We start from the raw sequence: 26,042 nt of genomic DNA on the forward strand, positions 1-26,042 counted from the left end.
CCTAGAGTTATTCCTGTGGTGAAACCGTAAGCTGCGTTTTTAAAACGTCTTAACTTGGACTGGTTCACTTTGGTTCCTGTGCAACATGACCAGCCTCGTCTTCCTTGATTCTTGATAGTCCTTAGTGCTGCACACGTGAGAAGCAACCAGGAATATGAAGGCTCTCGATACAGACCCGAACCTAGCAGCTCTACGACATTACAGCGCGACAAACCTGGCGCCTTAAGGCTAGTTTTAAAAGCTGGACACGATGAGATATTTACGGAATACCGAGTGTTATAACCAGATGCATCCAACGAGGACCAGTCTAAAGTCAGAGTTCAGCCGAAAAGTTTACCGTAGAGGATGGGAATCGAGATTGCCATGTCTCCGTGGAGCTAGGGGCGCTTCATTATAAAACTCATGAATAGACAGTGCTGGGATTTCATTGCTAATGTATCATTTTGTTCAAGACATAAATCACCGTTATTAGTATTGCTTCCAATATTTCAATAAAATGGCTGTTGGAAAAACTATAAATCAAAACATAAACAAGCAACAAAATTGCCGCCAAAAACATGGAGGCCAAAGATGTCAAACAATAAAGAATCGGAAAATCCGTAGAAAAACAAAGCAAGTAAACAGAACAAGTAAAACAGAAACAAATAAAACAGAAACAAGTAAAACAGAAACAAGTAAAACAGAAACAAGTAAAACAGAAACAATCAAACCACCAAGTAATTCCAATATCACCCACAGCTATCCCACAGCTATCCCCAACGAATACGGGCGCCAAAACTTTGGAAACAAGGCTTAGCAGCTTCCCAGACCCGTTCGCGCCCAAGCCTGTATCAAACCCTGCCCTTACAAGTTGCCGTGCGTTTGCCCGAGGGAAAAAGACAACGACCGAAGGACAAAACGTTTACGAAAGAACACAGAGACGTGTGTAGTTGTGTTGACCTTGTCACAAGTCTCACGGCGAGAAAGAAAAAAAAGAAACTCTTGGTAAAAGTAGATGTAATTTGCCAAGTATATTGACATATTGTCCGAAGTCTAAGAGTTTCCTTGTGATGTTTTCCCGCCTCTCGTTCTACATAAACGCCAACAGAAAGGACAGACCACGGTGTAATGAAAAGGACGATGTAAGAAAAGTGATAAGAGCAAGGGAAGAAAGAACGATGTAAAAAACAAACCAATTAGTGGCAGGAAAAACAAAGGAAAATTAACGATAAAAACAAGACGACGTCGTTGGCCAAGGCGAGAACACTGGGATCAGTAAGGATCGATAGTAACGCGCTTGCCAGACTGGATAGCTTTTTGGGAGAGATTCGCAAATAAAAGACAGTCTACTCCGTGCACAGCACCCGTGACGAACCGTGACGGACGTTACTGACGAAACTCTATCGCTTACCACCGGCGGTTATGGACCGGCATGGCATTGGCACCGCCACCGCCACCGCCACCTAAGATTAGAAAAATGTCAGTCCTTTGTTTCGAGCAAATTAAACCGGACAGGCCAAGATAGAAAGCCGCGGGGGAAACAAAAACAAAAGGCTTTTCAGAATATACCTCTGTGTCCGCCACCGCGGTAACCGCCACGACCACGGTAACCACCGTACCGGCCGTGGCCTCCGCCACCACCACCGTATCTCACCATCTCGGCAAGGCGCGGGTCGATGTTCTGCTTGGCCTCCTGCAGCACACCAACGAGATCACGGGCCTGCTTAGCATCTATAGAGACGATTGTTAGTATGTGACAAAAAGAGTGAAAATTGGGAAAAGGGGTTTGGGGTTTGGGGTTTGCAACGTACTATCAGTAGTGAACAGGGTGATGGCCGTGCCAGTGGCACCAGCACGACCTGTACGGCCAATACGATGGATGTAGTCCTCCGAGTTGTTGGGGTAATCATAGTTGATGACGTGAGTGATGTTGCGCACGTCTTCATGACAGAAGAAAAAAAGCATTTGGTTAGCATACTACAAATGGCATGTGGCCGCAAGCAGCTGCGGGCGAAAACTGGAAAACGAAGGCGTAAAAAATACAACGACAACAATTTCACTACGATGGGCTCCAGCAGATACGAAGGCGACCGCGCTACGGCGGGTATGCCGCAGTGTACGGAAGTACTCGTGTTCTGGAGCCCCCTTTTCAGCACTTTGCTCCCGGGTATATGGGGCTGTCCGTTGCGGAGAAAGAAAAAAACACAGGAGACGTCGTACGACGTCCGACATACGCGACCGCAAGGAGAGCCTGCGTGTGTTTTTTTCTGCCTGAGAAAAAATGACGGTAGGTGGTTCCATGGGAAAGGTCCCTGGAACCTATTCCAGGTAGGAACTGATGCCTTGGAGACAACTTGATCAGACCAGAGGCAGGGAATCAAGACAATTGCCAACCCTACACTTGAACCACGGGGAGAGAAAGAACCGGTACAAGTATAGGACCAGGAGCGAAGGATATCAAGAGCGAGATAGGCGCAGAGCGGTAGACCGCTTGACGTTGTTTTCTCTTGCTCTTTGCAACGCGTCCGACCCAAGACATCACCTGTAAAAAGACTGGCAAAGCCAAGAGCACGAAGCTCGAGAGAAGGCCAGTTGTGTCAAGTTTGCGCAATCAAGAAAGCCCCTAAACATAAGAGTAAAGCACGACAAAGCTCGCGTTGCTGTTGGCGTTGTAGATTTTTGGGAAGATGATGATGGGTGGAGGGGACGGTGAAGGGATGCAGACGTAAGGCTTTTGGTTGGAAATGGGCGACGGTGTCGAACGATCGATCAATCACGATAAAGGGGAGGTGGTAAGGGGCATCATGGACAAGAGTTGGGAGTGAGAAAGTATGATGGGAAGCGTAGGGGACGGGGTGGCGGGTGCTTGTAGTATACATACCGATACCACGGGAAGCCACATCAGTGGCAACCATGACGGGCGACTTGCCAGTCTTGAACTGGTCAAGAACCCAATCGCGCTCGTTCTGCTGCTTGTCACCGTGGATGGACAGTGCGGGCCAGCCGTCCTGGCGCAGGAAGCGGGTGATATCATCGGCGACACGCTTGGTTCCGGTGAAGATCAGGACCTTGTTGGACTTCTCCTTGTCATCGAGAGCCTTCTCGAGGTGCTTGATCATGCGGTCACGCTTCTCGCTCTCGGTAACAACCTCGACAATCTGGGTGATACGGTGGTTGGCCGACAGGTCGAGGGAGCCGATGTTCACCTGGATGAAGTTGGTCAGGAAATCGGAGGCGAGGTTGCGGACCTCCTTGGGCCAGGTTGCGGACCACATGAGGGTCTGGCGATCGGGGCGGATTTGGCTAATGATCTTGCGGATCTGCGGCTCGAAACCCATGTCCAGCATGCGGTCGGCTTCGTCGAGAACCAGGTAGGTGACCCGACGCAGGTTGGTCTTGCCAGACTCGAGCATGTCAATCAGGCGGCCCGGGGTGGCGATACACACCTCGACACCGCGCGACAGGTCGCGAATCTGGGGACCCTTGGGCACACCGCCGTACACGCAAGTGTTGCGGATGCGCGAGGATCTACCGAACTTGGTAATCTCCTGCTGGATCTGGACAGCAAGCTCACGTGTAGGGGCGAGGACGAGGACGATAGGGCCGTCACCCGGGGCCAGCAGGGGCTGGGCGTTGATGTGAACAATGGAGGGCAGACAGTAGGTCAGGGTCTTTCCGGAACCGGTCTCGGCAATACCGACAACGTCACGTCCAGACAAAGCCATGGGCCAGCCCTGGGACTGAATGGCAGTGGGAGCAGGGAAGCCCTGGGCCTTGACTTCGTCAATAACATAGCGGGGGAATCCAGCCTCGTCAAAGGTCTCGACAGGCTTAGGGACGTCCTTGCCAGTGACAGCAATGGAGTGCTCGCGACGGAACTTCTCGACCTCGCCAGACGAGCGCTCGGTGACGCTGGGGTGCTCCTTGTAGAAGGACTTCTCGAACTTGGGGAGGGCATCCATATCCCACTCTTGCTTGTGCAGGTTGGCGCCGAGGGCAGACATGCGGTCACCGCCGCCGCCACCGTAGCCGCCGCCGTAGCCACCGCCACCACCGCCGTAGCCGCCGCCGTAACCACCACCATGAGAGCTGAAAGAGACATGTTAGCACAATGATATCTAAACAAGAAAGTGGGAGAGGACGAAGAGAAAGAAAGAAAATAATGCCAAAGAGATCAAGAACAGAGAAGACCACTTGTCGCTGACCCGCAGTTTCAATCGACGCCCGATCTGAAATACAGACTCTGGAACCTGACTGTAGCTGCCTGCCAAAGGCGAGGAGCGGCCGACTCTGTCGCATCACCAAAAGACATACCCGTACCCGTTGGAGTAGCCGCCATCACGGTGGCCGCCATTGGAGTAGCCACCGCCGCCGCCGCGCGAGCCGCCGTAACCGCCGCCGTAAGACATTGTTTGCGAAATTGTTTTGTTTTGGTTGCTAGGGGAAGAGAGATAAGAGCGAGAAGGCGACAGGAGTTCAGGGGGGCGCGAAGTCGAAGGAGTGTCGGGGTGCAAAAGGCGATGCTTGTCGAAAAATGAGGAGGAAACGATGGATGAGCGAAAAGCGAGAGGCTGTGTAGAAGGAGAGAGGAAGGGGAGGGAGCAACGGTGATGAAAAAGGATGGGAATAAAGGGAGCAGGAGGAAAGTTGAGAATTTTCTATCGAAACTTTTTTTTCTCTGGCTAGTCTAGTCGCTTTCTGAAAATTTCAGGCAAGAAGGACCTGTCCCAGCATAGACAGACCCACTTTTCTCTTTTTCTTTGGTATTTTGCCAGCCTTTGTTATCTTATCCGCCTCGTTGCTGTCGCCACATCACGTGATATTGCCGTTTGAGTGTGAGTCTTTTGGTCCTAAGAGCCACAGGTCCAGCAAAGGCGGTCAACAGCCACCGAGTTAGTGCAGTTTTAGGTGGGTCGCCGCCGTATGAATAGCGCACCAAGCCCAACGCGCTGCATATTACTCTGCGCTGTACATATTCCAAAAGCCAATCTCCATCTGTATCATCCCACGTCGTCAGCAGTGAACAAGCAACCAAATGAAGCCGGGCTAGGGTTAATATGTACCTTGATCGCTTGCTTGAAGATCTTGATCAACTCTTCAATTCTGGAGGCCGACTGCAGGACGGCATGCCGTTCGATCTTGTCTGTTCTGATGGTCAGCCGGCTTCACGTTTGTATTGGGAGCAAAGCAGTGCAGGCGTACCGATTGTTGCCTTGGCCACGACACCATAGTCGTCGTTGGTGTAGTTCTCTACCCACTTCCAGTACGGGTGTGTGTCGTCCTTGTTCGTGGCATGCGTCTGATGGAGGGCACGAGCCGCGACGCCGTATCCAAGCACGCAGGGAGCGAGTGCAACCTGCAGGGCAAACCAGTCTTCCGAGTGGCCGATGTCGAGGATGTATCTGCTGTAGGCAGTGCAGGCAATGTTCTCCTCAGTGGCCTCCATGTCTTTTTTGGTGAGGCCAAAGTCGGCACAGAACTTCAGATGCAACTGCATCTCGTGCTCCACTCCTTGGACCAGAGCTGCCGACTTTTGGGCACAAATTGCCAGTTAGAAAAGGTTGGACCGGGATCTCGACGAAGACTGCGATACCACTCACGCTGACAATGTCCGGCATGTTCTTGGACTTGTACGCGGCCAGCGCGCCCGCTCGTGCAAAATGTACCTGGTGCCTGTTAGGAAGTCTCATGGTATGCGCTTTTTGTTTGGTGTTCGGGAAACAAGGACGTGTGGTAGGGTGGCACGAGACTGGTCAGCGACAGCACACACCAAGTAGAGGTAGTCCTGGGTCAGGTAGCCCTTGAAGGACTCGCGGGGCAGGGTGCCCGCACCGAGTGCCTTGACAAACGGGTGGTTGACAAACTGGTGCCAGATGTCGACGACATCAGGACGTTCAAGGACATAGTCCAGGAAATGGCCACGGGAAAACGGCAGAGCGAAGAGCGAGTGGAAGTGGTTGAGAGGACCGTGGCCTTTGCCAAGGCGGGGTGCGTGGCGGATCGCGGCGTCGACGTACCGGCATGCAGCACGAGCTGCGGCCTCGACGTCTAGGCCCGTGGCCAGGTTTGACGCAATGGCGGCTGTGAGGAGTCGAAGAAAAGACTTAGACGGCGAATCGGATACCTATACCACGAGGATCACCGAGACAAAACTTACATGCTAAAGAGCAGCCCGTTCCATGGGTGTTCTTGGAGTCTTGGTACTGGCTCTCGATGCGGATCAGTTGGCCATCTCGCCCCGCGAGAACGTTGACAATAAGTGCCCGGTCTACGTCCGTCTTGGCGACACTGTAGTCGGCTTTGAATGGGGTGTGGCCACCCTTGGCCAACACCCATGTCGAGCCGAGGTTGTCGCACGCCAGCCGCGCCAGCCGCTCCAGATCTGCGACCGTTTCAATGGGCTCGTCTTTGCATCCCAACAGAAGCTTGAGCTCAGGAATGTTGGGAGTCAGAACGTAGGCAAGTCTGGCCAGTTTACCAAAGTCGGCCAGGGCCTCCGGTGGCAGCAATGTTGCGCCTGTCGTGGCTACCATGACCTAAGCCGGAAACGTTTGGCAATTAGCACGATGTACAGTGCCTTTCCATGCTGTCTTCCGGTTTCCAGCCCTACAACACAACACTTACAGGGTCGATGACAGATTTGGTGACGGCTCGTTGTTCCAACGTGTCGGCCACGAGCTTGATCGTCTCGGCCGATGCCAGCATCCCTGTTCATTTAGTTAGCGAATGTCCGCTGTTTGGGGACGCAGCGCTGCCATGACTCGCCTGTCTTCACGACATCGACACCAATGTCGTCAAAGCAGGCATCGATTTGCTGCTTTAGAAACTGGGGCGGAATCGCATGAATGCCATAGACGCCGAGAGTGTTTTGCGCCGTCAGGGCCGTCGTGGCCGTCATGGCATAGCATCCATGGGCGGCAATGACCTTTTGGTCTGCCTCGAGGCCGCTGTGCCGTCACAGATAAGTCAGTAACTCCATGAAGCCCAGTAATTTCCATAAGTCCGGCTGCAACATCGCCCAACTGCCCTGCGTCATTGCAAAGTAAATCACAGAATTGTGAAGCCGAAAACCGGCGGGAGGAGCGACTTGGGGGAAGCTAGGAGAGCCCAGCCAAATAAAAGTCAATAAAGTCAGTCGGGTCATACGTACGCGCCGCCGGAGCTGTCCGAGCCTGCAATCACCAAAATCCGCCTGCTGTCCATCGCTGTTGCTCTTGTGCTTGTTGCAAGTCCCGTTGATGTTGCCGGGAAATAGGCGGGGAGGGGGGGTGGGAGGCAGGACAATTTTTGTAGATGTCCTTTGCCAAGGCCGGCCGGAAAGGATATCATCGGTCATAAACGGACATTCTGTATTTCACTCAACACAAAGTAATATGCCTTGTATTCTCGCTAGAGGGGAGCTACAATCGGTGGGGGCGGGACTGGAAGCGGCCTGCGTCGTAATCGAAATACCGCTACGGAAATAAAATAGTGCACCTGAAATGGTCCTCAATGTTGCTGCCATTAAGCAAGGCTTCGAAAATACTTTATTTGTTCTTTGCTCATTTTATGGCAATTTTCTGTCGTGAAAAAAAAGCAAAAAAAAACGAGTAAGGTTGTAAAAATAGTGACACCGGTAGTATTCATAAATACAACAAGACACCCAAGACGCTCCGCGTATTGGGTTGGTTTTGGCCCTCAAGATGTATAATAGTACAAGAAACAATGATGATTTTGCCAGCCGAGGAAGCAAGCCTTATCTCGCTGGCCGTCGTCTTGCCGTGTCGCGACGCTGGAGCTCCGCAGGGTCGCTGATGCTCCGTTGCCGCTCTGTTTTCTGTTCGTCGCCTGAGCTGTCTTCGTCTTCTTCGTCTTCTTCGTCTTCTTCGTCCTCTTCGTCCTCTTCCTCTTCCTCTTCCCCTTCCTCGCTGTCGCCGGGGCCGGACGCTTCCTCGTCGTCGGTATCTTCTCCGAGGCCGTCGCTGTCCTCGTCTTCACCACCTTCATGCTTTCCTTGCACAGCTCGGCCGCCCTCGTTTGCATGGCCTCTGCCCGTGTACGTTGGCGCCTCCTCTTCCTCCTCCTCTGAGTCATCTTCCTCTTCCTCCGACTCGTCCCCGTCCTCCTCAAACACAATGCCCCGCATCACACTTGGGTCGAACAGGTCAAGTACCATGCGCCGGATGCTCAGCGGATAGTGTCGGCATTCGAGCTGCGACAGAACCTTGCGGAACAGTCGTGGCTGCCGGAATGGAGCAATGCCCTCCTTATTTTTGATGTGCATTAGCTCAGACGCTGCACGCTTCACAATGACCATGTTGCCTAGGTCGACAACGAGTTCCAGGATCCGTTGGTTTGTCGGATCGGCATCCAAGATTACAGCGGCAGCCTCCCCGGCGGATTCTGCCGCGGTAAGGGATGCCGGCGTGTCGTCGCCTGGAATGGTGTCCGCCCGGGGCCGGAAGGGGACAGCGGGCAGCTCGGTTTTTGCAGTCTTCTGCGAGGCCGGCAATACGATCGATGCGGGGGATGCGTATTGCCAAGGGTCGAGAGAGAATAGCTGGGACAGGTCGGACGGTATGCAGAATCCAAGTGATGCGCCAAGCATGTTTGTGTTGGAGTCCCAGCCAAACTCCGACAGGATCTCCAAGCCATGCAAAGAGCGCGAGATGAGGCCCATGACGAAAAAGGCCGTGCCGCGCAGACTCATGATCTGCTGGTGCCGCGCGATGTTGACCACCTGCTCGACAACGTCGCAGCTCTCGAGGAACGGTGCACCAAGCTCCATGGCACCGACATTGCCAACAGCCCACAGGCAGCCTTTGACCTTGGTGATCAACTCGGCATCGGCCGTCTGCATACCGTAATCCCGGATGGTGGTGGCAAATTCGTCAAAATGCCCCTTTTCGCGCAAGAGCCGGCAGCCCTCTTCGGTCCGTGTGAGCTCGCGATAGAAGTGCGGTGGAATGTGCGCATCTGTGTCGACATCGCTCTCGTCGGCGAAAACAGGTATTCGTCCAAGCTGCTCGTCGGAACTCTCAACAAAGGCTCGCGCCAGACTTGCCTCAATCAAGTCCACGTAGGCGTCGTTGCGACCGAGGAACCAGTCGTCCATCTCGTTGCTGATGTAGTCCAATCCGTCCAGGTAGTGGTAGCCGATCGAGGTTGACAAGAACCGTAGTAGCAGAGGTGCGCCGATTTCGCCAAGATGGTCGAGCGCCGGCCGGCACTCGACGATAAACTCGAGTGAATGTTTACTGTTGCAGGCCTTTTCGAGGATCTTGACGGCCGTGGCGCAGACTTCGACTTCCGGGTCGTAGAGCTGGGTCACGAGTAGCTGAATCGCCCACTTTGAATCGCCCACGCCGTTGCTGAGCATAGCAACCGAGCTGGATCGAACGACATACTTGCGAAGCACGTTCGTGGCATGGATGCGGATGTCCTTTGTCCCTGCGGTCAACGCTTTCGACAGCAGAACACGCTGGTGGCCGTTGACCGAGTAGTCGAAATTGGACAAAAGCAGCTTGATCAGATCCGGCCGCTGTTTCAGGTCGACAATGTGGTACATCATGTTGAACATGCGCCACCGCTCCATCATCTGGAGGCCCCTGGGATCGCTGCTCAGGACCCCAATCATCGGCAAGTAGCCACCACAGAGCGTGTCCGTTAGCCTGTCTTTGGCAAACATTGGATACTGGGCTGTGATGCCACTGGTTGGATCGCATTGGGCCAGACACTCCGCCATTTGCCTGATCAGTTTGCTGTCGCCCAAATAACGGAAGCCCTCTGGTGTTTGGAGCAGCGTGTGGAAAAGCGCACAGCCAACGCGGACGTATTTTTGGGTGCCCTTTGTGCTTTTCATGTCGGAGAACTTGTACTTGAACGGCCGGTAGAAACTCAACAGCCGCTTGACGAACTTGGAGGCGCGGACCGCCTCTTCGAGGCGCTTCCCGTTGAGCAGAGGACCTTCGATGATCTTCAAAATAATGTCCCAGTTCCACTTGAGATAGTTGGAGCTGTTGACGACGCCTGAGTCAAGCTGTAGTTGGCGGAATGTGGCTTCATCGAAGCTTAGGTTTGCACCAGCCTTGGGCTGCTCGTCTAACAGGGTTGAAAAGTCGACGCTGTGGTGAGCAAGGTCTCCACCGGTGGCCCAATACGATGGCGTTGAACGGTACAGCGTTCGACTGACACTGCTAATCTGATAGACTGTAGCACTGGCAATGAAATGCGATTCGTCCTGGAAACTTGCGGCCGCCGCAAATAGCTCTGGGAGCAATTGCAGGTCTTTGCTCCATGATGGCGGAAGAAGGCGACTCGATAGACGGAGGACTTCGCCGATGAGAAGGGTAGACTTCCGCCTCAGCATTGGGTTGTCTATATCTTGGGTGAGATGCAACAAGTGAGGTAGAAGGTCAGATTTGATGAACACAGCCAGGAGAAGAGCTGTATAATGCTCGACAAAATTTTGCTCGCCACCGTCGTCATCAGAATATGACACACCAGACGGTTTTGCCTCTGTTGAAGACTTGAGGCTCGCCACGCGGCCATATGTGGTCAAGCGGCGGCCGGCAAGAAAGGATGTAGCCCAGGCTGGCGACTTGATGCGCAGAAGCGAGTAGATGAGCTCTAGTACAGTTTCCCTTATGGAAGGGCTAGGAAGGGCAAGGCTCGCAACAAGGGATCGTATGGCCCGGAAATCGTACATCGACAAAGTCATGATGCCAGACCATGTCTTGAGGGCGGAGGAGATTGCTTTGGCATTCTGCTTGAGGACCGCTTCGGTAGCAAAGAACTGATCTGTGAAAGCGGTAAACAGCACCTCCAGTTCGTGCCCGGGTCGCAGATATTTTCTCCGCTGTGGTGCGTCCAGGAGGAAGAGAATTGCAGAAGTCAAGCTCTCCGGTGCTTTGTACGAGCCATCTGACAAGGCTTCAGACAGAGACGAGAGGCCACCCGACGCAATGAGCAGGCCCGGGTCGCGAACCAGAATCTCAGCCAATGTCTCCAGGCAGATCGGGCGCAGTCTATCTTCAGCTGATTCGGCCACAGCGGCAATGGTGCGGACGACCGCCCGTGACAGCTCGCGGACACCGTCTTTTGTTTCCAAGAACGCTCTCACAAATTTGAGCGCCTGCTCTCTCTCTACATCGGCCTTGCGGTCTTTGATCAGAGACAGAACAACGAAATAGTCCGTATAGAGGGTTCTGATCTTCTTGAGGGAAGTGACGTCCGAGATAGCGTATCGCGTCATGCGGTAGGCAGCTGCCATGATTTCTCTGTGGTCACTAAGCAGCATGTTCTGTATGCGCACGCCAAACACAGACCAGACAAGATCGTATTTCAAGGTTGGGTGGCGCTTGAAAAGGTCGACAAGAGAGTTTGCGCGGGCGACGTAGTACTCTGGGGGCATGCCTTCAACCTCCAATGCTCGTAGAATCTCTGCCAGAACAAATGTCGGCGATTCCGTCTGCTCTTCCACATCCGAGCCAGCTCCGCTGCGTGACGTATGTTGTGGAGACCGCAAGCCAGCTGGTAAGGGAGCCGGCTCTGGGCGCACCTTGGAGGGTGTCGAAGGTGCCGGCCGGGGTCGTTGAAACTCGGTGATCTTACTCCGAATCTCTCTGATGCGCTGGTTGGAAGAAGACAGTTCTGCCTCAACGCGTAAGCGCTGGTCTTTGGTCTGTTTGGCCTTTTTGCTGTTCAGGGCTTCGAGCATGTTCTCGCTGCCTTCCTTAATTTTGAGCTCCCGGTTGAGGAGATCTTTTAATGCCGCAAGAGAGCGCTCGATCTCTGCCGTGTCATCGTCTTCGTCGAAATCGTCGATATCTGGGAGTTTGTCGGTGTTGTACATGTCAAGCCGGGAGCCGCCACGAGACGTTGGGGCCTGGCGCGTGTCCGATACAAAACTCCCTGGAGCGGGAGAAGGGTTCAGTGACGAGCCTCGAGGAGTAAACATCACCGAAGAAGCTGCAAGGCTCCGGCCACCGAATGACGCGGCCACATTCGTGGAGTTGGGTATTTGAAGGCCATCACGATCAAAGCTGGTCCGTGGTGGGTTCGCGGTGGTAGCACCTGTTGTTTGCTGAGCAGCAAAGGACCTCTGTGTGGGCGTTGCCGAAGCACCCAGCATCGGGGTAGGCCCGGCCATCAGCTTCTAGCTGTGCACACGGTTTGCCGGCGTACACATCCGGCGATGTTGCGCATTCGCGATGGCAGTTGGAGATGGATGCAAGGGTTGGACGTCGCACGAGGTTCGACCCCAGGATCGTCGCTTTCAGGGCAAGCCGGGGAAGGTGGCAGGTAAAGAGCTTATAGTCGGATGCCTGTCCGCGATGACTGGGCCAGCCAGAACATGGTATTCTAAAGCAGATGGATGGAGAACCGCGAAAAGGAGGCTACTGCAAACCGGGTCGCCGTTGGGAGGTACGTTCGAATCTTGAAGGGACTCGCCAAAGTCGATCGTTTGTCGCGTGGTGTGGATAGGACCTATTGTGAGAGTGTCTTTTGCAAAGAAATGGTTTTACTGTTGATGGGCATCCGGTGCTGTTGATGCTGTGCGTTTTGTCGTCTATCTCGATTAACACAGACTGCTTCAGGACCACGATGGTGCTCGGACCAGCCCAGCGGCCTTCATGGCTGGTGGCTCCTGCTATGTTGGACTAAGCCAAAAAATGACACTACAGGCGCTGCACCCCACTGTAATCTGCATTATGTAATATTCTCAGAGGAGGGGCTAATGTGTAGTTGTGGCTTAACAGCCGCAATCACCACCAGCCAAGCTGCTTCCTCTTGAAAACCTCTGAACCAACATTTTCGTACTGCACCACTCGTACTCCGTAATACATCGTACAACCAAATGGTGCAATCTTTTAGGACGGATGACGTCGAAAAGAGTCTGACACAACGTACATCTCCTCAATTCATCGTATCGATAAGCGTTTCCTTGCAACCGATTAACGACCTGGATATTTAACGTCTGCGCCCCTGCCTGGTACAGTCACCTGCCTCCAATATACTTGAGGGTCGCTCATTCCTCCGAAGCCCGCAGCAAAAACCGACGTCGAAGTGGCTATCGGCGGGCTCCGGTTCTCCACTTTTGTGCCTCACCTATGTACATCCCACCAGACCTTCTACACCACAGGCGGAGCTTTGCAAACCATCATAGACTGTTCGGCCCGTCAGGCACATGGAAAGTTGCGCCCCGCCAGATCCTGGGCTTCGATAATGCACCGCGCCATCTTTTTTTGCTCTGGGCCGATGCGAAATGGCGTTTTCCGTCGCACGCGGCCGAGATTTCTCTTTTGTCGATTTTGTGTTGCTTCTCTGCGCGCCGTAACAAGTTGATCTCTGCCTATCGCTCCTTCCAGATTGCACAGTTGTGCTTGTAGTATCAAGGCAACAGAAGCAACCACGAAACCGTCGTCCGACCGACATATATTATGCTAGCCTCGCCCCGTCCCCTCTAGCCCTTGTCTTTGTAGCTTCCTTCCAACTCTCCGTCTTTTGTCACATCTTCCGCCTCCATTTACAAAGTAGTTGTTTTCACTCTCAATCCTTGGTATTTCACAATTGCTCCCTCCAACACTCCCCACATCACCATTTACGACCGCTACAATGCCTAGTTTGTCGGCAGCTCGCTACGGCAAGGACAATGTCCGTGTCTACAAGGTGCACAAGGACAAAGAGACGGGTGTCCACACGGTCACGGAGATGACCGTATGCTGTCTGCTTGAGGGTGAGATTGAGACGTCGTAAGTGGCCTATGCTGGGAGTAGATGCAGATGTAAAGGAAGTGCAGAAGCGTTCTAACCTGTACTTCGCGCATTCTATAGGTACACCAAAGCCGACAACAGTGTGATTGTCGCAACCGACTCGATTAAAAATACCATCTACATCAAGGCGAAGGAGAACCCCGTGAACCCGCCTGAGCTGTATGCCAGCATCCTGGGCTCACACTTCCTCGAGACCTATGCGCACATATCCAAGGCACACGTCTCCGTCAAGGTGCACCGCTGGACGCGCATGGTGATTGATGGTGCGGATCACCCTCACAGCTTCTTGCGCGACAGCGAGGAGACCCGCAACGTCAAGGCCGTGGTCACCCGCGACAGCATTGAGCTGAACAGCAGCATTACTGGCCTGACAGTTCTGAAGAGCACCGGCTCGGCTTTCCATGGCTACATCCAAGACGAGTATACGACGCTGCCCGAGACCTGGGACCGCATTCTGAGCACCGACGTTGACTGCACGTGGACCTGGAAGTCGTTTCCCAACGTGGCGGGCGTGAAGGAGAATGTGGCCCTGTTTGACAAGGCGTGGGAGGACTCCCGCAACATCACGATGAAGACTTTTGCCAACGACGAGAGTGCTTCGGTCCAAGCCACCATGTACAAAATGGCCGAACAGATTCTGGAGACTACACCCGACGTCGCGACCGTCACGTATTCTTTGCCCAACAAGCACTACTTTGACATTGACATGTCTTGGTACAAGGGCACGAAGAACACGCGTGCGGATGCCGAAGTGGTTGCGCCGCAGTCTGGTCCTAACGGCCTTATCATCTGTGAGGTGTCTCGCTAGATGAGCGAGGTCATGGCATAGGTACGTGGGTGGATGTAGATATTTGTCGTTTCTGCTGGGTATTTGATCTTCCTAGGGGATTTAAAGTGCATTTCATGTTGCATAACCCTGGCGCACTTTGGGGATTCATTTTGTTTGGTAGTCTACCTCTCTCCATACTCGTATGACCATGCGATGTTCGTTCGCATTATTTACTCCCACATGCCTATTTTCGGTCTAGTAATCTGTGTTTCCCCTTTACTCCCAACCGCCACCATTCAGACATATACGCCGCAAAAGACGCCTTTCTAAACGAAATGAAAAATCTCCGGTTTGAAGTTGATATTTATACATAGAAATACACGCTGTGATTTTAATTTTCAAAAAAAACTTTCCTTTCCCTAGATGCTGCCCCGCAAGGTCCTCGCTCATCATAATATGACCTTGTCAGCGTCCCGTATCGCCTTAACGGCCTCCTCCCAGCCTTCGGAGCCGACCGCAAGGCCGCCAAATCGTACGACGTTCTGCTTGTAGGGGTGTGCGTCGCCCTCAAAGGCCTTGAGCCGGGCGAGTCTCTTCTCCCGCAGGCGGTTCTTGGGCAACATGCCGCTGACAGCTTTCCGCAGGACCTCTGCGCCGCCAAACTTGTCCATCAGTACGTCCATGGTCACCGTCTTGAGCGAGCCTGGCCGTGTATTGTGGCGGTGGTATTCCTTGCGCCATTTCTTGTTGCCCGTCGTGTAGAGTGCTGCGCAGTTGGTGACGACAACGTAGTCGCCGCAGTCGGTCGAGGGGTCCCAAATCGGCTTGTGCTTGCCCATAAGGAGTACCGCGATACGCGAGGCAAGGCGGCCCAGAGAGGGCGGTGTAATTGCTGATTCCGGCGACTTGATGGTCGAGAGCTCAGCGTGGGGAGCGGATGCCGAGATCTGGTGCCATGTCCGCGAGTAGGCTAAGCGCGTCTGCGGTAAAACGTCGCATTAGCAATGAGTCAAATATCGCATCTCCCCGGATCCGTACCAGTCGACTTTAATCTCAGACCGTCAATTGCGCTGGCAATTTCTCTTCTGTCGTTCCTGGGATGCTCCTTTCGATACCCATCACGCCTCTGATCGCGTGCGTGTACAGCAAAATTCCCACTATATTGTAGACGTACCAATCCGAGTGTTTGAGACATGGCGGCGGCTGAGTGTGCACGCACAGGACGAGATTTGTGCGCTTGGCGGGTTGGGACTGTAGTGAGTCGTGAGCCTTCGTCGTCTTGAGATCATCACATACATTCGACAGAGGCCAAAAATTTACGTCGCTAGGTTTCGAGCACCATCACGTGATAAATGGGTCCATGTGCTCGCCCGAAAGCACGGCAATTTAGTGCAGTTTCCCGACAACAGAGGTCCGTTTTAGCGTAGCACAAGTGCTGTCGTAATTGATCAGATAGAGGTCAAGCTCAGTAGTCGGCCGATATCGAAGAGTGATTTCAAAGCAGCTGCTCACGACGTCCCATCACTGTGTCCACAAGGACCGGATTCGTTTTTCATCACAACGCCCTGCTACCACCTCGCATAGATCTCTAGCCAGTCGATGAAAACGGGGAACAAATATTTTGTCGGCACGATCTCTGGCTTTGCCCTCACGGCTGTTGCAACAGGATATCTCTTCCTACAACCGACGCAATACCGAAAAACGCCCATCAAGACGTGAAGCCCACGATGACGGTGACACACTCTTTCCGGGTATGTTTCCTTTTTTGTGCTTCTGATTCAACTGGTTTACATCCGAAACTGCAATACTGACCAACTGAACAGACACTGTTCGCAGTGCCCCTTTCTTGTGATGGCTGTGTCAAGGACGTTTCCGACGCCCTGTACAAGGTGTCTGGGATTTCCAAAGTAGAGGGTAATCTAAAAGACCAGCTGGTTTCGATCGAAGGGACAGGTAATATGGCTCATCTCTTTCGGTTCTTTTATTCTTTATTTCTTTCTTCTTTTCCTTTTTCCCATTTCCTCTACCTCCTTCCCCCTTACTTTCCGTGGTGGAAAGGGGTCTTTGCGAATGCTTGATTATTGACTTGGGTTTAAAACCGTAGCACCCCCGTCTGCCATTGTCAAGGCCATCCAGGAGACTGGACGAGATGCAATTCTCCGGGGTTCGGGAACATCGAACAGTGAGTATGACCCTGTTCCCCATGCCTCTCTATATCGCCGTACGGAGCATACCCGTAAAACATCCCAGAACGGAGAGTGTACGAACACCGTTACAGCCACGTCACGGGCCCGGGGTCTACAAAGGCGATACGTGGCCCCTGGTCGGACGATAAGAAAAAGGGACCAAAAAAGAAGGCCAAGCTTTTCCAAACACGAGTCTGAAAAATAAAGGGATGGAATAAAGAGATGAGACAAAAATATGCTAACGGACTTGATCTTTAAAGATGCAGCTGTCAGTATCCTTGAAACATATTACCACCATAACCAAGGGCCTGCGGCAGCTGAGGACAATGACGACAAGGACCGCTACGTCCGGGGTCTGGCCCGAATGGTCCAGGTGTCGTCCGACATCACCGTCATTGACCTCACAATACTCGGTGTAGCTCCTGGCCGCTACTATGCGAGCATTCGGGAGTTTGGCGATCTCAAGCACGGCGTGCTCTCGGCGGGGCCCGTTTGGTTGGGCAGCGCTGCCGCCACTGGCGAGAAGCAGGTGTCAAGGCAGGGCGATCTCGGCACTGTCGAGATCGGCGCCGACGGTCGCGGCTCTGTGTTCCTGGACCGCCCGTTCCAGGTCTGGGAGGTGATTGGACATGCCTTGGTTGTGTCGCCTCGTGATGAGTCGCAGGCCGGCGCGGCACCCCTGCAGAACGACGAGAACACGGTTGTCGGTGTCATTGCAAGGAGTGCCGGCGTATGGGACAACGACAAGACGGTGTGCTCGTGCACAGGGAAGACGCTCTGGCAGGAGCGGACTGACGAGGTCAAGAAAGGCATGCTGTAGAGTGGCGTTTTATGCTGCGATGGCGTAAGCGAAATTAAAATCACATGAACTCCAAAAGAAAAAAACCCGAAGAATAATATGCCGACACGATGACGACCAAGACCTTTGCAAACATCGCGTGAGGCTCACATTCGGGCAAGGTCGGACAGCCACATTCGAGTCAAGTACGGGCAAGAAGACTCAATAGGAGGTTTGCCAACAGTTAAAGTCTAAAGGCCTCTTTTGGTGTCGGTTCACCGGGGATGCGTCCAGCCTCACCGTCGACCATATGCTGATTGTACATCGTATTCTGACTGTCAACAGCCAGTTGGATTTGGATTTCCAAATGGAGCCTGAAGCAACGACTGAAGAGTTCGTTGTAGCCCTCTATTTCTTACTGAGTCCCACGTAGAGTGCCGAGGGTTTTCATATCGAATTCTAGCCCAGCCATATCCTTGTCAACGTCTCGCGTCGCCAGCTCTGTCTTACGGTGTGCTGCGCTCCGTTCGTCGTAAGTTTTGCCGTGTTCTTGGCGGAGACCAAAACCCAAGACCCGCAACGATTGATCAGAGTTCTTGGCGTTTGGGAAAGAGACTCGCAGCCAGACATTGGACATGGATGCTGTGCCACTCGAGACTCTGTACGCGCCCTTGGAAACGCCCGCTGGTTTGCGATGGGGCCAAAGTGGGTCCATGTACTGAGTGTCAGCGAATCAGCGTATACCGCCACGACATGGAACACTTGGTGCATGATGTGAAGAAGGGGAGGCCGGGCCCTGATTCGCAATGGCTTGTGACCGGCTATGCTCGCATTGCATTGATGGGGCCCAAGCCTGCCGTCATGCCAAATCGGGCAGCGGGGTCTGTGATGGTGACCCGCACCAGCGAGACTGCCTGGGCGTGATGTGCTGGACGGCATTGGGATGTGATGGCTCACAGAGGTATTTTTAGGGTGATTTAGTGTCGAATGGAAGCATTTCTAGTGGACTAGCCACGCTAAATTCGACTCGAGCCGAATCGCGTGCCGACATCCACGGTAGCCCTCTGCCAACCTGTCCCTTTTCGTACTTCTGTTCCAAGATATACCAATCAAAGACAGTAATTTGTTTCTCGCCAAACGTACGACGTATCGCAGCAGTCATGTAGCCGCCTGGTTGCCAATGTGATGAAAGTTGACCCGGCCGCAGACCGGGCCCTTCCCAATCCTATTTTCGAGCATCTCGTGGCCATATTCACAATGGGATGAAAGAAGCAGAGACCTGTCGAATGGCACCGGTCTGCACCTCAGAAGTATGTTCTCGAGCATGGGGTAATCCGATGGAGCCGGTCATGCCTCGTTGCGTCGTTCGATTCCAAGAGCATCTCGATCAGCCATGGTACGGTAAGTACCAGCGCCTGGTTCGCTGGCTGATTGGCTTACCAGACGGCCGTGGTGCCTGTTTCTGTAGTTCAAGTAGAGTTGATCTAGAGACAGAACTGCCAGTGAACTGGTTGTGCAAGTCTGCATTGTGATGGGCTTCATGCTGCGTCTCGCGATCTTGCAAAATGGGCGTTACTACAGGGCACTCTGCACATCCTTTCCCAAAGTGTGGGCGCCTCGATGCAGGTTCGATGGTTCGCACATCCATTGTTGGCCAATGCTGTTCTCGCCACCCATCCATATTTGGGTCAATTGCCGTGTTGCTCACAGCCTTTTCATATATGGAGATTGCAAACTTTGTGCTCTGTCACCCAGTGGTTCAGGATGTTCTGAACCAAATTCCGCATATCCAGGATCGTTCCTGCCACCCCCTGGCCAGGCCACGCTCAGGTGCGACCCACGCTCTTTCCGTACAGCCAACCAGCACCTTCCCCTCCAACCTCCTCCCCCCTCGCTCTGTCACCCTGAGTCGTGCCTGCCCCTGCCCCGTCTTTCGCCCATCCCAATGGGCTCAAGCGGAGGTGCACCACACACGATAGACGAAAGTACGACGTGATACTCTGAACGGACGCTCTCTGTCAGGCATGGCCGGGCCTTTTGCCTCTTCGATTTACCAGCTGCGTTACAGCATGCATACCGTCCCCTGTTCATTGCCTGCCCATATCCCAGCGAACCAGCCCACACGCCCCTTCCGCTTCTCAAACATTCGACCGACGAAACGTCCCAATCCTTTCCCGTGCCTCTGCTTGCTTTTGTCCCGTTCCTTCTTACCTTTTCTCTTTCCTCGTTCACTTTTTCCTACCGCCCCTGCCTCTTCTGTCTTCTTTCTGTTCCTCTGGTGTCTTTCTTATTTTCTTTGTTCCCCTTCGGATCGTGTCTTTGTCTCTTTCCAATTACAACACCACCACCGACAATCAACATTCAAATAGTTACATCCCGCCCGCAGTAAACAGCAACAAACTTTCTTTCGTCCCTCGTTCCCAGCTCTTAGCACCACCCTTACGACTCGACTCGCAGCGCGAGGCAGTCTTTCCGCAGACCGCACTTGTGTCTCGTTTAAGCTCTTTAAGAAGACAGCACAAACCGGACACAGCACACAGTCACCAGTCACTATCACCATCACCAAAAATATTCCCATCGGAGAAGGTGTGGGACCTGCATGTGCATTCTCAGCATTCGTGCAGGACAGACCGCAAAGGAGGGGGAAGCCTTTCCTTTCTTGACCTTGGCGCAAGCGCCCGACGACTCCCAAAGAAAAGTCCAAAAGCCCACGATACAACGTCTAGCAGCTCGCTAGCACATTTTCTATTCTCGGGGCTGGGCTCACTTGTTTGACCATTTTCCCGCAAATAGCATCGCCGTTTTCTCCCTGTGTGGTTCTCTTTATTTTGGTTCCTTGATCCATATATCCGCCCTGTCACCTCTTCGCCTTCCTTTGCCCCGTAGCTGTTTTCGAAGAGAGTTGGAATCTCATCCAAGCCTCTCGCAACAGCCTTACGTTGACTGAACTGCTTGACTCGCCCTCACCGCTTCTCAATTCTCAGACGGTGTTCGGTTGTCAGCAACACGACATTTAGCAGCCATGTCTCTCAAACAGGTATACTTGTCCTCCAACATTCACAGAGCAGGCACTGTTCGCCATGTGTCCAAGGTACTGACCTGGCGCTCTTTGCGCCGTGTAGGAAATCGAAACGTGGGTGGCCGCGCTGAGCAACTACGACAACAATGAGTTCGACGAGGCCCTCAAGGAGTTTGAGAAAGTCTCTGACACTTCCAAAATCCTCTTCAACATGGGCGTTATCCATGCCACGCTTGGTGAGCACGAGAAAGCTGTAAGACCGTCCTGACTCCTTAGTCCCTTTCGTCTCCGGGAGTTGTTTACATTGATCTTCCGGTCCGACACAATACTAACCCTCCTTGCTCCTGTTGGCAGGTCGAGTGCTACCAGCGCGCTGTTCGTCTAGACCAGTATCTCGCGGTTTCTTATTTCCAGCAGGGCGTGTCGAATTTTCTGCTTGGTGACTTCGAAGAAGCCCTGGCCAACTTCAACGATACACTCCTCTATCTGCGGGGCAATACTATGATCGACTACGCACAGCTCGGCCTTTTGTTCAAACTGTACTCATGCGAAGTTCTGTTCAACCGCGGCCTGTGCTACATCTACCTGCAGCAGAAAGATGCCGGTATGCAGGATCTGTCGTACGCCGTAAAGGAGAAGGTCGTCGAAGACCACAATGTCATCGACGAGGCTATTCGCGAAGAAGCCGAGGTTTGTTCCTCTCTGTTAAACCCGTGATCCCCTTACATACCTGAAGGCTAATTTTCGGACAGGGCTACACTGTCTTCTCAATTCCCGTCGGCGTGGTTTACCGGCCAAACGAGGCCAAGGTCCGTAACTTGAAGACGAAAGACTATCTCGGCAAGGCTCGTCTAGTCGCAGCCTCTGATCGCGCCAACGCCTTCACCGGATTCGCTGGCTCGGAAATCAAAAATGTAGGTTCACTTATTTCACGCTGCATCCGCATCTTGATACATGTGGGGGCACTTGTTGACCGCTTTTAAAATTTCTAGGCCGGCATGGTCGACGTCAAAGATGACCGCCCGGCAGACAACATCTCGTTTGCCGCTACCAACCTCGTCAAAGCCGATATCCAGAGCCGGAGGCTACAGTCAGAACCTCCCGTTGGCCGCAACGTCTTTCCACCTACACCACCACCCGAGAACGACAAGCAGGGTGGCATCAGCAGAGGCGCGTCCGTTCGCAACGGCCCGAAGCCGATGCCAGCGAAGCTTAACATCGATCGAACGCGCCCTAACGATCGCTACGAGAAGGCGGGTTCGCCACAAGACGGCCGCCCGAGAGTCCAGCGCTCCAACTCAACAGCGCCGTCGCGGAGTTTCTCACAGCGCGGTCCACCGCAGTCGCGACGGCAACAAGTCGACGAGGAGGACGCGTACCCAGACGAGCTCTACGACATGTACCAAGGTGGTGGGGGAAACGACAGAGGCAGCCGCTCGCAAAACTCAGGCAGACGGCCCCAGCAAAGGTATATCGAAGAAGAGGACGAAGGTGGCAGCGACTACGATGACGGCTCGTTCGACGAGGGCGACTTCGAGATGGTCTCAAGCCGCCGCCCTGGTACAAATTCCATGTCCGGAAGCTCTCGCGGCCAGTCTAGAAGACCAGAAATCCGGAAGATTCGGGTTAAGGTCCATGCTGATGACGTTCGGTACATCATGATCGGCGCTGCCATTGAGTTTCCCGATCTCGTGGACCGTATCCGCGAGAAGTTTGGCATTCGCCGTCGGTTTAAGATCAAGGTTCGCGATGATGACGGCCCTGACGGAGACATGGTCACCATGGGCGACCAGGACGACCTCGAAATGATTGTGATGACCGCCAAGTCAAATGCACGCAAGCAGAGACTGGATATCGGAAAGATGGAGGTGAGTTTTGTCTTATTTTGTGTCGTTTCCTACTCACAGTCGCATGCTAATTACCCATCTCACAGATCTGGATTCAAGAGATGTAGAATGTACACATTTACACACATGCTCCTTTGGCAGCTTTAGGAGACCTTTATACCCCTTCAAACCCCGTGATAGGCTAGCTTTTCTGGACGAACTGCTCTGTCTCCCTGGTTTATTTTACGGCAGTTTTGATTTCTTTCCATGTCCAATTTTGCCGCTACCTGGCTTTGGTTTTCGTGCCTTCTTTCATGATGTCCTTATTGCACACTTTCAGCACCTGGGCTGTGTACATAATAACCACTCTACAAGCGTCCATTTCTGTCTATCTCACGAGCTTATTACATAAAGCTTGTTGACTTCGTCACACCTTATTCTACCCTACACATTCGCCCCATGCCATCACTTTCTGTTGCCTGTTAATAAGCTTGAGTCTTTTGGTTTAATATTCTCACCTGCACTATGTATTTTCTTGCCATTTAGATTTGGTAGGGTTTCCATACCTTACGAAGTATTTCAACGCCTATTTCCAACATATTTTAAATACATAAGAACGAAAACAATAATTGTGCTCATGGGCATTGCGACCCTGTTAAGATGTACAAGGTGCTGACCTGCATTACTAGTGTCAATTCCGGTTACCTTCCTTGGGCTGATAAAAATAGATTTGTCCGCGCGTTGCCGAGATCTACATCGTTGTCTGATTTAGCAGCATTGATCATTGCCTTTGGCACTTTGCTGCTACCCACTTGAGCATAATGAGTGACGGAACTGTTATACTCTATAAAACACAGCAGTCAGGGCGATTGAGACGTGAAATTAATTTTCAACACGTAGGTAAAGAAAGCATGCTAATAAATTATGGTCCGAAATACACCGGAAATCATATAACTGGTCATGCATATCAGTAATAGTTCGTATTGCGTTGTACAAATTCCATATTTTGTTTTGAAGTATTTTGAAAAGAGACTGAAAAAAGGGTAGACCTTTGAGACATACACACAGGAACATAGTCGACCGGATATTATAAAACATCAGGACGCTACATTTCAAGTCCCGAAAGTAAAAAACAAAACGCAATTCCTGACCCTGCGCCGCATAAACTACACTTCATCGAACATTGTTGTGTAGGGTATCCTGACAATATAACCACCCAACCCAATATTGTGAAGATGTCCGACTCGAAGACAGAAAACACCCAAAGCAACAAAATGAGAACGAAAGCAAAGAAAGTGAATGCCACAAAACTAGGAAACCGAAACAAATATATGACAAGGCCAGCAGGATAAAGTACAAAGGGGTGATACGTGAATACAGACAAAAAAATACAAAAGGCAAGCCGGCACTGACCGTATACCTTCTTGTCACAGGGAGTAATCGAAACTCTCGTCCCTAATTATTTTATAGACCGTGAACAAAGGAACGATAGAGCCGGACTGACGTGAGCCAATGTCGTGCGCAAACCGTTGCTCACCCACCAACAGATAGTGGTAAAACGAAATGAGCAACAAATAAGGGACGAATGAAGTATCTGGGGAAAGACATAGAAAGGGTCGGAAAAGAGAGCAAAGACGGATGTATACAACAAAACCTCGAAGAAAACCACAACCCAAATACGAGAGTGAAGGGTAAGAATGTTGTCGACGGCCTTGGCTATTAAGCCAAATGTGGATGCATTGTCCTGACAAGAGGACTTGCAGTTGGGGAAGGTGTAGAATTGTTGCTTTGATCACGTTGCTACATGACGCCTGTTGACAACATTCGAGAGTCGACGTCATCCAGCGGCATGTCCAAACCTCGCGTCTCCATAGCGTTGAGTCTTGCTTCGACATTGTTCAAGCGACTGTCCAGGACAGCTTGCTGGCCTGGCATGCCGCCTCCCAGGCCATTGGCCAAGTTTGGTGGCATGGCGTTTGCCATGACCAGATTGTTATTTAGACGCTGCTCCACGGCTTCGAGGCGCTTCTCGATCGACTCCATAAAATTATCAAGGCGGCTGTTCATCTCCTGGAAGCCGTGGCTGACATCATGGCTAATGCGGTCGAGCTTGTTCGTAAAACTGCGCAGATTCTGCGCAATCGGCGTCGCCTCTTGACCTGGAGGGGCGGCCGGTACGCGAGCCTCGTGGTTGTGACGGGACTCCTGGACGACAAAGCGCCACTGGTTGGCCAGCGACACCTCACAAACAGCCTTGGCACGGAAGGGGCAATCGACCTTGCGCGTGGATGGGTTGCGCTTTTTCGCAGTGCTGTTGTACTTGACACCGCCACGGTCGCACACGAGGTCGTAGCGCGTCGGTTTGGCATCGCGGTAGTTGGAGGCGCGAAGTTTGACGATGCCGTAACCGTTGTCCTTTGCGACGCGCTGGACGGCAGTTAAAAGATCATCAAACGAGCGGTAGATGCCTTCGGGAGGCGCGACCAGAGTCGTGGTGGCCGGCGAGGTCGCAGGTGTGCTGGCAGTGATCAATTGGCGGGCGGGAGTCACGGCGCCAATCGGTGTAGACGCGGCGATTGCACCATTCGCCGTTCCATTAGTACGCGCCGGGGTGCCTTGGTTCTGGGGGATCGGTGTCGTACCGGGCGCGGTGGACCCCAGGCTCCACGCCGGAGGCTGCTGGGGGGCGTTGGAAGCCAGCGCGAATGTCTGTCCCTGCGCCAGAAGCGCAGAAGTATCGGTCTCAAAGCCTTCGCTATCGGGAAACGGCTGGCCAGTCGCGGGTGGCTGCGGCGCGTTGGTCCCGTTTGTGTTGGGGGTCCCCGGGTGTGTTGATGCGGAAGCCACGGTGGAGTCGATGACAGAGGTCTCTGTGGGAGAGAAGTCGGCCGGGAAGAATACCCGTGGTTTGTCCGTGGTTGAGGCGGTAGCGAAGCTCAGGGGCAGCAACCGCGTTGCTACAACTGAAACTTCTAAAGGGGTTTGTGAAAGAAGGTCGGAAGTTGGATCACCGTGTGTATGATACGGTCAGGGCGTGACGATAGCAGCGGCGATGACAGAGGGAGGAACAGGTTGAAAGAATGTCCAATAAAAGGGAGAGGCGAAAAGCACGCCTTGTGTTCGACACACGCTGTGACAGACTTGATCGAGGCAAGACCCAATGAAATATGGACACTGTTTTGAAAGTAACAAAAGTAACAAAGCGATCTCAGTGATGCAGTTTGACGCGCGCGATGATGGTTCGATGGAGTCGAGGCGTTTGGTGTGCAGTGCAAATGCGGGAGGCTGGACAGTGTGCCCGATGAAGATATACGGTCTATTTTGTACCTTCGTCGAAAACGACACTGGCGGAATTGATTTATCACGTGACATGTATAAGCCACAGTGCGATCTTTTGGCCTGCTTATTGTGGGGCGTTCACGGTTGCCAGGAATTCGGCGCGCTTCATCTCGACCATCGATTCTGCGAACAGCTGTGGCCCAACCCTCGACTGCACATATCAATCGAGCATGTCGGCAAACAGGCCTACGGGTAAAGGAGGCCCGCGACCTCCCGCACAAGACGTGAATTTCGAGGAGTGGAACGAGGCGCAGCTTGAAGCCGCTCTCCAAAAACTCAAAGAGGCTCATCTCAAAGTATGTTGCCCTGAGGAGCTGTCAACGTCAGCGACAAGTTTTCTTTTGATGCAGAGGAGGGGCTAGAGTGCGTTCAGCAGGTTAACACATGTCCAC

General features: G+C 52.9%; 10 protein-coding genes across 10 annotated transcripts; 3 read left to right on the forward strand and 7 right to left on the reverse strand.

The window, feature by feature from the left end:
• Positions 1 to 1,386: 1,386 nt before the first annotated feature.
• SPBR_03285 (uncharacterized protein) lies at positions 1,387 to 1,944 on the reverse strand (the record flags this gene model as incomplete). The annotated part of the gene is made up of 3 exons (XM_040761588.1): positions 1,387 to 1,442; positions 1,549 to 1,710; positions 1,791 to 1,944. 3 exons carry the CDS (start codon positions 1,942 to 1,944, stop codon positions 1,387 to 1,389), a joined length of 372 nt encoding a protein of 123 aa, XP_040620716.1.
• Positions 1,945 to 2,602: 658 nt separating this feature from the next.
• On the reverse strand, positions 2,603 to 4,388 carry SPBR_02607 (ATP-dependent RNA helicase DDX5/DBP2; the record flags this gene model as incomplete). Its single annotated transcript, XM_040760910.1, has 3 exons — positions 2,603 to 2,710; positions 2,880 to 4,068; positions 4,294 to 4,388. 3 exons carry the CDS (start codon positions 4,386 to 4,388, stop codon positions 2,603 to 2,605), a joined length of 1,392 nt encoding a protein of 463 aa, XP_040620717.1.
• A 591-nt stretch (positions 4,389 to 4,979) lies between these two features.
• Positions 4,980 to 6,684, reverse strand: SPBR_02656 (hydroxymethylpyrimidine/phosphomethylpyrimidine kinase; the record flags this gene model as incomplete). The annotated part of the gene is made up of 6 exons (XM_040760959.1): positions 4,980 to 5,122; positions 5,182 to 5,509; positions 5,580 to 5,645; positions 5,708 to 6,060; positions 6,137 to 6,515; positions 6,604 to 6,684. 6 exons carry the CDS (start codon positions 6,682 to 6,684, stop codon positions 4,980 to 4,982), a joined length of 1,350 nt encoding a protein of 449 aa, XP_040620718.1.
• A 10-nt stretch (positions 6,685 to 6,694) lies between these two features.
• SPBR_03311 (uncharacterized protein) lies at positions 6,695 to 7,182 on the reverse strand (the record flags this gene model as incomplete). Its single annotated transcript, XM_040761614.1, has 2 exons — positions 6,695 to 6,926; positions 7,130 to 7,182. The coding sequence occupies 2 exons, from the start codon at positions 7,180 to 7,182 to the stop codon at positions 6,695 to 6,697; spliced, it is 285 nt and encodes a 94-aa protein (XP_040620719.1).
• A 532-nt stretch (positions 7,183 to 7,714) lies between these two features.
• Positions 7,715 to 12,091, reverse strand: SPBR_02189 (cytosolic regulator Pianissimo; the record flags this gene model as incomplete). The annotated part of the gene is made up of 1 exon (XM_040760492.1): positions 7,715 to 12,091. The coding sequence occupies one exon, from the start codon at positions 12,089 to 12,091 to the stop codon at positions 7,715 to 7,717; it is 4,377 nt and encodes a 1,458-aa protein (XP_040620720.1).
• Positions 12,092 to 13,575: 1,484 nt separating this feature from the next.
• Positions 13,576 to 14,541, forward strand: SPBR_03070 (urate oxidase; the record flags this gene model as incomplete). The annotated part of the gene is made up of 2 exons (XM_040761373.1): positions 13,576 to 13,712; positions 13,794 to 14,541. The coding sequence occupies 2 exons, from the start codon at positions 13,576 to 13,578 to the stop codon at positions 14,539 to 14,541; spliced, it is 885 nt and encodes a 294-aa protein (XP_040620721.1).
• A 410-nt stretch (positions 14,542 to 14,951) lies between these two features.
• On the reverse strand, positions 14,952 to 15,697 carry SPBR_03194 (large subunit ribosomal protein L13; the record flags this gene model as incomplete). Its single annotated transcript, XM_040761497.1, has 2 exons — positions 14,952 to 15,482; positions 15,677 to 15,697. 2 exons carry the CDS (start codon positions 15,695 to 15,697, stop codon positions 14,952 to 14,954), a joined length of 552 nt encoding a protein of 183 aa, XP_040620722.1.
• Positions 15,698 to 16,923: 1,226 nt separating this feature from the next.
• SPBR_03274 (superoxide dismutase copper chaperone) lies at positions 16,924 to 17,508 on the forward strand (the record flags this gene model as incomplete). Its single annotated transcript, XM_040761577.1, has 1 exon — positions 16,924 to 17,508. The coding sequence occupies one exon, from the start codon at positions 16,924 to 16,926 to the stop codon at positions 17,506 to 17,508; it is 585 nt and encodes a 194-aa protein (XP_040620723.1).
• A 2,980-nt stretch (positions 17,509 to 20,488) lies between these two features.
• Positions 20,489 to 22,439, forward strand: SPBR_02536 (NADPH oxidase regulator; the record flags this gene model as incomplete). Its single annotated transcript, XM_040760839.1, has 6 exons — positions 20,489 to 20,539; positions 20,589 to 20,738; positions 20,840 to 21,175; positions 21,238 to 21,399; positions 21,478 to 22,353; positions 22,419 to 22,439. 6 exons carry the CDS (start codon positions 20,489 to 20,491, stop codon positions 22,437 to 22,439), a joined length of 1,596 nt encoding a protein of 531 aa, XP_040620724.1.
• A 1,672-nt stretch (positions 22,440 to 24,111) lies between these two features.
• SPBR_02586 (uncharacterized protein) lies at positions 24,112 to 25,940 on the reverse strand (the record flags this gene model as incomplete). Its single annotated transcript, XM_040760889.1, has 2 exons — positions 24,112 to 25,274; positions 25,841 to 25,940. 2 exons carry the CDS (start codon positions 25,938 to 25,940, stop codon positions 24,112 to 24,114), a joined length of 1,263 nt encoding a protein of 420 aa, XP_040620725.1.
• Positions 25,941 to 26,042: the final 102 nt, after the last annotated feature.

The sequence above is a fragment of the Sporothrix brasiliensis genome (assembly GCF_000820605.1).
Source record: "Sporothrix brasiliensis 5110 chromosome Unknown Cont17, whole genome shotgun sequence".
Classification (NCBI taxonomy): domain Eukaryota; kingdom Fungi; phylum Ascomycota; class Sordariomycetes; order Ophiostomatales; family Ophiostomataceae; genus Sporothrix; species Sporothrix brasiliensis.